The 13,895-nt window shown below is 42.5% G+C and overlaps 1 protein-coding gene across 1 annotated transcript in view; it reads right to left on the bottom strand.

The window, feature by feature from the left end:
* RBPJ (recombination signal binding protein for immunoglobulin kappa J region) overlaps positions 1-10,594 on the bottom strand; it is a 147,144-nt gene extending 136,550 nt beyond the window's left edge. The window contains exons 1-2 of the mRNA XM_069856220.1: positions 10,521-10,594; positions 8,316-9,007 (exon numbers count right to left, since the gene is read on the bottom strand). Of these exons, the coding sequence (XP_069712321.1) occupies positions 8,316-8,329 (14 nt within the window). The 5' untranslated portion in view covers positions 8,330-9,007; positions 10,521-10,594. The remainder of the gene's footprint in view (positions 1-8,315; positions 9,008-10,520) is intronic.
* Between the last annotated feature and the right edge of the window lie 3,301 nt (positions 10,595-13,895).

Raw genomic sequence — 13,895 nt, forward strand, 5'->3', positions numbered from 1 at the left:
GCATCAGGCTTGGAACCATGAAAAACATGACTGTGGCCTTCATCATACCCAATTAGGAGTATGTGTACTCAGCAGCGATTCTGGTGTGGTGGAGAAATGCCTAAGCCAGCTTTAAATTAGGCAGGAACAATCTAGTTAAAACAGCACAGAGCCCAAATTGGGCTCAGCCACTCTAAATATTTACCCTACTCTGAGCTAGAGGTTGCTGGGGCATGCATAGTACCACAACTGGAGAACTTCCAGTACCTACATTCAGCTCTGCAAAGCAACATCTGATGTGCTAAACATCCTGGTCATACACGCATGGAATGGGCCAAATTAAAACTGTTTATAAAAAGACTGAGTTTACATGGCAGGATGGCTGAAAAATGCTTTTCAGACAAGACTATAACACCTAGCCAGTACACACCATTAGACTTTTTGAAGCAGGATAAAATCATATTCCCCTCCCAGGACCAAACTGATTATTGTTCCAGGATGTCAGCTGCATTTTAATTCCCGTTTTCTACAGAACTTCTAGTGCAACACATGACAACCAAAAAAGTATGCACCAATAATGCAAGTTTGTCAATTTAATCATGTGATTTTGTCTCATATAAGAAAGGCAAAGAAAAATAAATTTGAAAACCAAAACAGGGTGGGTCAAGTCACTGCCAGCAGCGGAGGAACAAAACGGGAAAGTATTAAACAGTGAAAATTATTTATACTATGTGGTAACAGGCTCCAGAGAACAAATTATTAGCAGAAGGAGCCAGGCACAGCACATGCAAGGCTTCCCTCAAATCAAATCAAACAGATACGGCTGTCACTGCGGGCAGCCAGAGAGCAGAGAGAGAAAAAAAAATGCTCTCCACAGACTGAAAACATGCTGTAGTTAAGGGACTCAGAGCAGAACATGGGTAGGGCCTTTTGTTCCATTTTGGTTATGGCAAGGTCATTTGGGGGAAATGTCTGCAGAAAACCACCGGCAGCGAGCTGAGCAAAGGGGGAGAGGGGAAACAATGCGACTTTCTCAGTAAAAAAGTACACGACTTGGAAGGACATGAGCTGTTTTTTCATTCCAAGAACTTTTGAAGTTTGTCCTCTTTTGCATGTTGTGCAAAAGTGAGCAGAGGACCGCTAGACCATCGCAGAGGAGACATCCACCACAATTATCTGGGGACACATTGGACAGGAACAGCCATCCCCCAGTCATCCTGCAGCTATTGGTCACCAGAACTTTGCCAGAAACTGCTCACAGCAGTCCAGTTCTGCTGACTCAAAAGTCATTCCCTAACCCTGGCACATACCTAGAACCAGGTGACATTTACTTGGCAGTATGTTCTTTAGGGGAAAAATAATCTGAAACCCCTGCATTAACATCCTGTTGTTGGCTAAAAATACAGCCCTCTTCTTCATGGAATCACAGAGTAGTTTGGGATGGATCATCTAGTTCCAAACCTCCTACAATGGGCAGGGACACCTACCACTAGATCAGGCTGCCCAAGGCCCCATCCAATCTGGCCTTCATGCCATTGCAGATTAACCAGTGGCCTCTGGATCTCAAAATAACCATCCAAAGACGTATCTGTTTGTCCATGAGGAAAATATGAGTGCACATAAAGAGACTACTTCTCTCCCTTCTGGGCCACTGAACATTCCTCTGCATCAGACAGCAGCTGAATGTTCCCTCAGCAGGTAGAAATGGCACAATCTATCCTGAACCCATTTCACTAGTGATAGTCTGCTCAGTATTTCATTTTCTTCATTTCCTTCCCCTCAGAAGATGCAGTAGAAAAGAGTGATGGATCTTTATGACTTATAATTTGACTTATAATTTGTCTTCAGTCCAAGTCTTAGATTTTTTTTTTCCTCCTAAAAGTAAGACACATATATCTTTACACTAAGGTGACCGCAGCTCATGTACACTTACCTAAGCTAGCCGTACAGTGGCCCACTCAGGTGCTGTTTGCCCATGTAACTGCATCAGCCTGAGCTCAGCACCAGCTGCAGAAACCATCCATGCAGCTACACTCAGGAAACACTCAGCCAAGTAGCCATGGCAGTACCAAACTCAGTGTAGGCTATATAGATGGCAGTATCCAAAACAGGCAGTAAAAAGCTGGCTCTAATATGTCTGCAAACACTGGCACTAGCCTACCTTTGTTAATGCTTTCAGAATGTTCAGAGATTTTGGGTGAAATATACTGCATCAGCAGAAAAGCATTCCCGCAGCAGTAAACACATTTGGCTGGACGATTTCCTTTTCTTGAGTTCTGATTTGCTTCAAGTAAATACAATCATTTATTGCATGTTTCACCTTGTGGAACATCTGCTGTCTGTGAGGAGCCAAATAGCTGACAGACTCTGAACCCTCCCGAGATACCTCTGGCTAACGCACACATAGCTTTCCTCAGAGGCCAGCATGTCACTGAACAGTTGGCTTACAATAAACCACTGCATGCTGTAGGTGTTTCCAGCTGCCTCGCACTGCATTTGTGTCACAATCCGTGTTCCTGAAGAACCTGTGCAGTCTAAGCCATCCTTTATACCTACCCAGGGAGCAGTACTTCCCTTACAGAGCAGCACTTTCCATCCACAAAGCAGAAAATTAAAAGAAAAATCACTAGCACTCAAGGGAAGGTCAGGAGTGGAGAGTGAAAGTAGTGGGGGTTGAGTGCTGGTAACACTGCCCGTCTTATTAGGAGAACATCTCTTCAGGAACAGGGAAGGATATGGAGAAAATAAAAAGAGGAAGACCACGAGGACGGGGTGAAGTCAGAGGATGTTGGATGACCATGACACATACCATGGACAAAATGCAAACGCTGGCTGGAAATGCACTGAAAAATTTAAATTCCATTCAAAACATAGTGAGCCAATGAAAACATTCAAAGGCAAAGGTAGACATGACAAAGCCAAAGGAATTTTTGCTGTAGGACTGTCAGTAGATTGAATGGAAAGTAAAGAAAGCAGAACTGTGGCAAGCTGTAGGAATTTGGCTGCAAGAAGCGCAAGAAGCCCAGTCTGAGTCAGTCTGTTCGCCACAGAGGAGGCAGTGTTAGAGATGAGGTTTGAGGTCACCACAAGCCTGCAAAAGGGAGAGAAACTGGAGCAACCTTTGAGTAACATGAGGAAAAGGCAACACAAATTGCTCCTCCAAAATATGGAATAGGTTAAGGTAGTGCCCAGATCCTGTACAATATACTTTAGGAGAAGGTGTGCCAGACTCTTACCAGCGCAGATGTCTCTAGAGTCTGGCTCCTTTCACTGCCTGCAAAGGAGCTGCTCTCAGTTTACACCAGTTTAAACTTTGTCCCCCTCTATACTCAGTGTTACCCATCTCAGTTTTAACCATATAATAGATTCTAGCAAGAGCACAAAGTCATGCAAATTCAGCCAAGAATTCCTCAGTGCGCCTGAGAAAAGTTTTGGATATCACAGATGGATAATGACATATGGTGGCACATAGACCCATGTGCTAAACTAGTCAAAGCCCAGCAGCTGAGGCTTTCCCTACATTATCTGAGAAGGTAACCTCACATCTATCCCCCTGTTTCATGTTTTGAAAGTCTGAGGAGAGAGTTGTGTGGGTTTCGGGAGGGGAGGGAGGAGTTTGGTTTTTTTAAAAAATCTTTAGCCAAGCTGTTTTGTTTTCTATTACCATCTTGTGGTTGTCTAGCCTATCCAGTCAAACACAGATACAGGTTTCTTCACCCCTCCACCCGACTACCTAGGAAGCTTGCCTCACTCTAAAATAAAACAAGGCTGAACAGTGGGATCTGCTTCCATAAGGGCGAGATACACTCAACTAGCCAAACAATGATATCTTGTCTACGGAACAGGCAGAAGCTGCCCACCACCTCTGGGCTCTGCACCTGCAGGGGCTCCTACCTCACATAAGGACAACTTCACAGGAGTTGTTTGCCTCAATGTAAAGCAGCAAATAGTTCTTGCACCTGCACCACAATGCCTGCAAGAATGCAACCAGCTCGAGCACTCACACTACTAAGCTAAGCTCCAAGGAGCAGCGACAATGCAGGGCATTCTTAGAGATCTAATGTGTAGAAGCACATGAAGATGTGTGATTGTGGCTAAAGGCAAACTGAGGACCCTACATTCCTACATGTTCAAAAAAACCTAAACCCTCTTGCTTCTTACTACAGGCAGTATTCATGGACTGGCTTATTTTGGGAGTTAACCTCTCTTTGGATAAGTACATCACATGAAGTACAAAGAGGAAGCCAGAAGCATGGGCAGAAAGCAACGGTGGCCAGCAACTGTATGGCCACTCATGTAGTCTCTACAAGTCTGGTGCACCAATAAATGTATAGAAGTGACAACAGCTATTGGAGGAGAGAATTGGAGAAGAAGACCCAAAGGCATGTAGGGTGATCTTGTCCTACAGGCACACGGAAGACTAACAGAGACAAAAACTTGGATCCTTTGCATCTCTGTGAGTGTTATAAACATCTAACTATTGGGTAGTTTTGGGGAGGGAACACACATCCCCATATCTTCGTACAACAAAACCTTCAAAAGATTTGTTTCCATCCCTATGTAAAGAAAAGAACATCATTTTAAATCTCAGAATCTCCGGATTTCAAGGAACAGAACAATTGTTTACGACATATATTTGTAAAGAAAATAGTCCAGTTGCGTCAAAGTACGTAATTTACCCTTACAGTACAAAGGTGAAGAGCCTTCAAACTAGACTGTTGAACTAAGAGCCAACGAGGGCTACATTTTAACCTTGTGTGCAGAAAAAGCTTGATCAGAACTGTACGGAGGCTCGCTTGCCCCATCTACTGGTCCGTGGGAAGACCGGAATCATAGAATCATAGACTCATAGAATAACCAGGTTGGAAGAGACCCACCGGATCATCGAGTCCAACCATTCCTATCAAAATATATATGCTGCCCCTAGCCTACTGACGAGGAAGCTAACACACAGATACACGAGAAATGGTTTGTTCTGTATTCCATGACAAAAGGCCAATCCAGTTGAATTCTCAAGTTCTCATTTCCAACTTTAAAAACTTTTCTAAATGCCATTGACGGTAGCATTTCAGCAAGGACATAAAAGCTTTGACAAACTGAAGCCTAAGGCTGATTGTTTATCATGGCAGAAATAGGGTAATGACTTCTTTCATTGCGACAATGTATTATTTCCAAAGAAAATCCTAAGACAGCCTGTTCAGTAACACTGGCTTGTTAACAATGAAAAATTAAATAAATATGCCTTCTTTTGTTTTGAAGTGGTCTAAGTCATTTAACACTATAAAATGGCAGCCTGCAGAACCCTTGTCGCAAAGCAGCCATACACATCGCAGCTCAGGAAGGTCATCACAAGGTTATCATGGCTTCTTAGGGATTTGGGGTTTTAGAAGCATTTATTTATTAAATAGCAAGTCCAGTTTCCTAAAGGCCTGAAGATTTTATATTTTCCATCACATCCTTCTGAAGTGGACCTGTTCCTTCAGAGGACAGGCTGGAGTCTAGAGTGAAAAATGTGAAGTTTGGGTTAACTTGAAGAAGCCTACCTCAAGTAAGAAGACTTGTTGGATGTCTCGCTTTGAGCACATGCCTCATGATCTGTGAAGGCACCACCTGCATTCATACTGAAACATCCCTCTGCTCCATGACCCCTAGGCTGCCTAGAGAGAAGCTGCAACCAACAAAAAAAACCACCAAAAAGCTGGCAGCAAGCTTCCTACCAGGTAACCCAATATATCTGCAAGCTGATTCACTGTGAGATCTCACGTTCAGCCATGCTCTCTCCACACGACCCCAGCACACCTATGACAGATTTTTTAGGCAGATACTCACTGTGCAAGTAACTACACTTCCCACGAGACACATGGGTCTCCTGCCCAAAGGATGCTGTGCCTTGAAAAGTCTAAGCAGACATGGGACTAAACTATCAGCATGTTTATCTAGGCCCAGACATGATGTTCCCAGAGGAGTTATTGTTACAACCACAACAGGGAATGATGAAGTATCATTCCTAGCAAGTGGAGACCAAAATTGTCTTCAGATAGCACAGGAGGCAAGGCACAAGCACCACCATCTATCTTAAGAACTTACAACTAGTTTACGAGCAAACTGTGAGAATAAACTGGCCACAGCAGAGAATTGACTGCAAAGGAGGAGGAAGAACAGCAGCCCAACTGAGGCTAATACATCTCATGTGATAAACCTCAGAAGCAATTATGACTACTTTAAAATATATCATTCCTATAGCAGGAAAGGAAAGAAGACAGTGGCAGTAGATCCAGACCTCCTGGTATGCCAAGTTATATGTTGTACCTGAGTTAGTTCATGAAGCACACACAAAACTCTGAAGATCATCAGAAGTATATTTTTGGCTGAGTTATTTGTCTTAAGGGCATGGTCAAATACTTCTGAAATTGCTAGAGTCTGAGACTCTATAACGGAAAAAACAATTATAAAAGTAATGTCTTTGAGCAAGTGCTTGCACAGATTCATAACTGCATTATAAGATGGGATCCAGCATTTCTAGCTGACATCCCTAGAGAGGTCACAAAAATGATCAAGATATTTCCCAGATGAAGTGCATAATAGCTAGCCCCTCAGTTATACAAGGATGGGTAGAAAAAGCACTATCCAAGTCCAAAAGAGTCTGCAAGGTAAGTCCACTGAAGACAAGCCCTGGTGGTTACCCCCCAAGTTCTCTGAACTTTACCACCCTCCTGGGAGATTCCCCAGGCACACAACTATGTGGCATACTTGCACTGGACAGCATGGGAAGCAAACAGCTTACGGCTAAGTTGTCACCCAGGACTGTGCACAGTGAGAGATGTCCGGCAGTCACCAGAACTGCTTGCAGTGTAAGCTGGCTTCCTCCAGGACAGGTGCTTTGGGAGTCCTGTAGCTAAGCACACCTTGCTTCCCTGGTAATTCCTCAACTGCACGGGATCAGTAGCACAACTTAAAGAGTATTTAAATTCTTTAGCCTATAAAATACTGAGTGATGGAAGAGGGGTCAAAATTCACACCTAAGAAAACAGGTGCCATCTGTGCCTAGACTTGTGAATTCAAGCATGACACCCCATGCATGAAGACCCACCCAGAAAAACACATCTCCCAACAGCACAGGCTTCCTCCTGCCTGTGAGGATTCACGGCACCTAGCTCCCCAGGCAGCCACCCTCAGAGCAAAAGCTTCAACCCTCTTGTCCTGGAGGATCCACTGAGACCAGCTGGCCAGGTGGAAGCTGCTGGAGAAGGAGCTCTGAAGCTGCTGAAGAAAGAGGCTGAAAGGATGCTGGCCCAGTTTTAATAGCCACAGAGTAATATTGCTCTCAAAAGCAGGCTCCATAGAAAAGGGTCAGGCTTCATTAGTGCCCTAGTCCTTCATGGCAGACACCTTTAACAGGCCAAATTCTGGGTTGTTAGGCTGGGAAAACCCACTCTATGTCAGGCCAGATTTAGATATCTGACTTACATTACGGGCCTAAAGCTTATTAGGTCAATCTGAGCTGATAAATGATCCAGAAATTGACAAAAGCAAATACTTGGTGAAAGCTTTGAATATACAACAGATTTTAATTGAGAGCTATGGCCACAACTGCAGATAAAACCATTCAGTAGTTCTTTTTCTATTGCCATCAATGTACATGACAAAATTCTACTCATCCCATAAATCCACAGTCTGCTCCATTATCCATATCCAGAAACAATGTTCAAATGCTATTTGCATGGCACTCTCAGACTGAGGACTCTTTTTGTTTGTAAAACAAGGTGAATCAAACATCCTTGTTCCTGTTATAGAATTATAATTCTATAATTAATTCTGTTAATTGTACACAATATCTTTGAGGGGGAAAATCTAGCACTGTTCTTCTCTGAAATAATTTATTTTCTTGTTTACATAACAGAATTGAATGCAACTTTTCTTCCCTTTTGCCTTTTTTCCTGGGAACAAAGTCTGCATTCTTCAGTTGTGATCACTCAGGCTACTCGTTGATTGGTTGGGATTTTTTTTTTTAAATAATATACAAGAAGGATACAAAGACAGGATTCCCTGGAGACTGAATCATGAGTTTTATATTAAAAGGCAATTTGCTTTCAGTTGAAAATAAGCAGCACAGAAAATACTACACCAGAAGCTTCTTTTTACATTCAGACACTTAAGAGTTGGTGATTATTCAGTTGATCTCTCTTTTTGGGGGGTTCTAACGAGGTGCAGGGGTAATTAAATCTTTAGGCACAGACATTCTAAAATTCAGAACAAAAGGAACAGGCAAAGCAACTAGTCTATCACTTCCTGCTACCATCACAAGCATTAAGAATATTCTTAAACATGCCACTCACCAGGTAATAAACATCACGAGCTGGAAATCACTGCTTTGCCTCCACTCAGCTTTGAGGTTTTCAGGTTCTACCTCCTCGTAGAAGTCCGGCAGCACCTTTCCAATTACCACCTGCGTCAGGGCACACTGCAACGTCCCACGGGATCAGCCAGCTCACTCTGACATAAAGCTCGGCTCAGGTGCTGGAATCAGCCCAGGGGCTGAGTCCCAGCTGGCAAATCTAAAATGCCTCCCAACCCAAGGGAAGTGAGAGGTGTGTTTGGAAAGAGCTTGCGTGGAGGGCTTCCAAATGGTAGTAGCCCTCCTTTAGAGGAACAGGAATACTGCCTAGGTTGATGATCAATAGACAGTTTGCACTGTTTGAGGTGTGTTGGAGGGACAGTTCTCTTCTTTTCCTGGACAGGGCTGAGCAGCCCCCATTCTTTTGCTGGTGAATAAAAGGAATTTGTACAGATGTGACTGTGGCTCTCGCTTTGCTGGGTGAAGAGAGGTGTGATAATCACTTGTGCCCCACTGCATGGCTGCCTTCCAGCTGCTGAAGTCATCCTGCCAGTGTGGCTTCAAAAGGGAGCATAGCTGGCCAGTTCACCCATAAACAGCTCCTCACCTCTGCTGGCAGTGCAAACACCTCTTCAAAAGCCTGCTCCATCCATACTCTCACTAGGCAGTAGCAGCCATTTACCATTGGCTCATCTGTAGAGGAAAAAGCAAACACAGCTCTCTAGCTTTTTTTTGCACTATGTATACATAATAGGTGTGTTCATTGAAAAGGTCCCTGCTCAAAGACTTAGACTTCACCCTGACCCTCCACTTCCCTAAAAATACTGCAGGCTTAACAGAGCCTCCTGGCAAGACAGATAAATTCAGTCAATGGCATGTGTTCCTGCCCAAGGAATGCCTTATGTCCTTTCCTATGCATAATTCCTCTTCAAAACCTCCCTGTCACTTCCTACAGCAGAAAATATGTGAAGCAACATTCTGCTAAATATAATAATTCCCCAGGTGCCCAGCCTCTGCAAATTTAAGTGGATGTGGCCCTTCCTTCATGAAATTATATAGAGAATTGCTGTGATGTTTTCTATGATGATACAAGACGGTAAATCCATTAGATTTATGAAGAAGACCATCTCAATAACAGCTGGCATTCAACTCAGAAATATCCATATGAAGCTGACCATGATGAATACACATTTAGAATATGCAGACAGTTTTAAGGGTTCTCGTCTGCCATGTTTCTGAGAGAAAAGTTTAATGGTAACAAGATAGCCAACACTTTAAGCAACACAAGAGAACAGAGGGTACAACTTCTGTCCCTTCCAGGTACTGTCAGCAAAGGTGAAATAAGTACTACCATACTCCTTGTGTGCAGTAGACATAACATTTCATAAGCTGTTTCATACACAGAAAAGACTATTCACCCAGAAGACAGTTTGGAAAATATCAGGAGATATATTCATACAGTTGGGATCTGAAAATCTCACTCAGGATCTATTTCAGGACAGAGAGGTCATGAGTGAGGAAGGCCCCTATACCATAAGTAGCAACTACATTTCCCTTGATTTATCTTAAAACCTGCAGAGGAGACAAAATTGTTGAATCCTGAAAGAACTAAGCGGTAAGGAGCCTCATACCTGTTGTAAGTATTCGCCCCAAGAGCCAAGTTCCTAAGCAAGGTAATCCTAAATACTTCATCAAAATGAAACTGTATTTGTGATTAAGCATTTCTGTACTACCAGCAGAATACTCAATATGGCCACTTCTAGTATTGGAGCTGGCCGTCTGCAAGCATAGGTAGTAAAAATAATCTAGAAGATTTTCTATGGATTTAGGGCTAGAGTTAGAGTCTGGACTTGAAGATTTGTGATAGTCTCAACAGAGAGTAGCACAAACTTATTTTATCTTGGAAGAAAATAACAGGAAGAAAGTATCTTTCACTCTTCCGAGACTTAGAGATGATCAAAACTTTAGCTCGAACATCCTATCATAGGAAGATTCCTGGAAAAGCGTGGGGTGACGTAACTGACGGTAAATAGGGCGTGAAATTGGATAAAGTCAGTTATCTTTAGAATTTTTAGGATCCAACAGATCATACAGATCATATTCCAGGTAGTTCTCAAAGGATGTGACAGTTCACAAATTAATCACAATGTGCCATCAGTATCATTCCATTAAAACTATTGACACAATTGAAATATTGTATTTTTACCTTTACCTGTATCTCTTCTGTGATTCCAAAGGACTGATGCAGAGGAAAAGTTATCTTCTTGAAAGTAGTCATTATCCTGATGTCATGCCTGCCTTGTCAGGAGCCTAAGTGATATGCATCCAGTGACCTGTAGAAACAAGAACCAGAAGTAATTTCTTTTGCATTCCCCTGAATAATTTTGCAGGTGTAACAATTCACTTAATCATATTTTGTCAATAAGGCTTGCTAACTGCCCTTACCCTTTGTGAGTTGTTGAGTGTTGAGTGATGGTTTTTCTGACTAAATAAAACCAACCTTGTGTTCCTGCACTGTTTACAGGAATTTTCTGTTAGCCAGAACTGGTTCTTATGAGCCAATAATCAATAACAGAGATGCAGGACGAATATAAACTTCTGAGTTTCTGAAAGGAACCAACAGCAGCAAACATCTCTCCTTTCTGCCTGGACCGGAGAGACAGGTTACTCTCATGATGTTTAGGTGGTCCTAACAGACTCGGTCTTTCATTTTATATGCATTATGATGCATCCAGACAGAATAAGGAAGTCTGAATACATATGGGTCTCTTGGAAAACATCTACCTAGCTATTATTCTTTCCAGAAGAGCACACAAGATTCAGGGCAAATTCTGAAGTAATGAAAACTGGGGACACAAACGAAAATTCCCAAAGCAGAACATATCAGAGTATTACTCTAGGTACTTAATCAGGTAACCATCAACATGACACAAATTCAGGGGATACATTCCATCTGGACTTCAGCAAAGCATTTGCAATAATGTCACATGGGAAGCAATTAGCAGCTGCAGGAATTGTAAGCCAAGTATGGAAGTAGCCAAAGCGGAAATGACAAATGGGAAGTCATTGGCCTGGAGGAATTTTACTGGTGGCATTTCTCAAAGAACTGTCATGGGACACATTTAATGTAATTGTTTGGCACAGCAGTATGCTAATTAAATGTTTTGATTCAACAACTTGGGAGGGAATATCAGTGCAAAAGAATAGCTGCAATGGTAGCCATGGGACAAAACTTAACGGTGCTAAGTGCAATAGGGAATAATAACAAGAGGTTTTGCTACAAACCAAAAGCTTGTTCAGCTGTAAACAGCTACTAGGAATTCTGACACACACTAGTAGGACTGATAGACTTCATGTATGGGAATGCCTCCCTTGGATCCTTGCACCTCCTTACAGATTTCTTCAGCTAGTGGTGGTGCTGGCATCATCACCCTGATCCAGAGGCAGAAAGAGGTAGGCAGGGAGCGGGTAGCAGAGGCCACAAATCACATAACCCTTATTAAAAACACACAAAGAGGGAGAAGTAATACCCCGACAAGTTCTTAATGTGTGATGTGGGACATGGGATTTTGAACTGAACTATGACAAATTCATTGTTATGTGGGACATTCAGCAAGCCTGTGTTAGCCACACACAGGGTGACTCTAAGAAGGATCAGGGGAATGGAGCTCATTTCAGAGGAAGCTACAAGCAGATGGTGAAGATTGTGTTACTAAGATTACCTGCTTTCCAGGTTTCGGAGGACTCCTAAGGGTGCTGTTCAGCCAGTAATGGCACATTGGCGTTCTTGTATAAACCCTTCTCTTATCTGTAGGTGAGGAAATCTGGATCTAGAGCTGGCCTGCTACAATCACTGGCACCCCAAAAGTCACAAATAATAAAGCAGGTAGTAAATGCTTCTGGTTAATACACGCACTGGTTTCTCTTCATCCGGGGGGAGGAATAAATTCTTAAACTGTGCCTGAGCCATCCAGTTCTAGAAGTGAATGGGTAGCTGAAATTCCTACTGGAATTTCTACTGAAGCAATGGGAGTACCTTCCCTTCTCAACCCTGACGGGTACTGCTGATAGTTACTGTATTGAATCACAGAGGAAGTTGATAGCAAAGGAGGCACATTTCCGTGGACCTGAGGCCCAAAATACACTTATCCACATGAGGTCCCTTTCTACCCAAGTTATTCTAGGATTTCTGACCTCTCAAGGGAGGATAGAGTGAAGTATAGTTCTATCATTTCTCCTTAGATGCTCTCTTCTCACAACAACCTCTTTGTCTTGACTAGGAACTTTTTTAGAAATGTTTACCTCTGATCTGCTGTGAAGTAAAGAGAAAAGAGGAAAAGAAGTATTCCAATTTGCTCTGAGAGCAGCAGAGCCTATGAAGACTGTATTCCAATAGATGTATGTTGTACAGCCCTCACACTCCTGCCTATTCAGTTGACCAGTACACCCTGTCTCCTCTTCATATCCATCATCCCTACCCCCATGGTGCTCCTCCAGGGCTATAAAAGAAACACTCTTTTCCCTGAAGTACCTCCAGTCCTTCCTCACCTCCTTTAAGTGCCACTCAGCTTCCCCTGCTCACTACTTGTAGCTTTCTTAGAAGACTTCTAACTACTTCTTTTTTTTGGCATGCAAAGGTCAAAAGGGAGGACCCATTGTTACAGAAATCAAGGGAACTGGCAGGTCAAAATACTGAAAATTGCTGAAGCACCTGGGCCAGTAACAACAGTTGACCAATTTTCTGTGGGTTTTTTGTGCAACTGTAGCAACATTAATACTGTGCTGAGTTTCAACTTATAGGTAGAATTTCATACTCAAATTTAGAGATCTTCTAAAAAACATTAGTATTGTGAAAAGCACGCAAGTTTTCTGTTTGACTCCCAAAATGTAAAATTTCCATACCAAGAGCATAATATTTCAGCAGTATAAAGTCCTGGGAAATTCCAGAAGTTGTTTCCTCTTAGAAATGACTCTTCAGAACATTTTAAGTTCTTGGAACTAAAATATCTGATTCCCACATAAATCCATACCTATTTTTCTTAACCATAAAGAATACTTCTCAGACAAGAAATCGAAAGAGTTTTCTAGAGCATCAAAAAGCCCCCACCCCTGTATTTACCTTCATCATGCCTTAGAAGGAAGGGAAATACTCTTTTACAGATGGGATTGAAGCACAAAGGCTAAATTACTTACCTGCTGCCATACAAAAGTGTGGTGGAACAGGGAAATTCCCTCCACAGTCCAAATTTCCAACATAGTGTCTTAAACACTGCACCATCTTTCTTGCAAGGCCCACACAGTCTGTACTATACACCTCAGATCATAGGCTAATATGTGAAAATAAGAGCTTTAATATGCTTTGACCTGCACTTTTTTTTTTCTCTCTCTCTCCTGTTATACATCGCCCGCATGGAAACTGTGTATTCTGCAGCACTTTCTCAGAAGCTGGAAAATAATTTCCTCCCACTAGCAAACACTCTATTTGGACTGTAGGGCACTACAGAAAAAGCGAATGCAGCTTTTCATTTACTGCTGTGTCTGCACGTTAACATGAAGAAGGTCAGTAGGAATTTACACAGTA

Source organism: Phaenicophaeus curvirostris, chromosome 4, assembly GCF_032191515.1.
Source record: "Phaenicophaeus curvirostris isolate KB17595 chromosome 4, BPBGC_Pcur_1.0, whole genome shotgun sequence".
Classification (NCBI taxonomy): domain Eukaryota; kingdom Metazoa; phylum Chordata; class Aves; order Cuculiformes; family Cuculidae; genus Phaenicophaeus; species Phaenicophaeus curvirostris.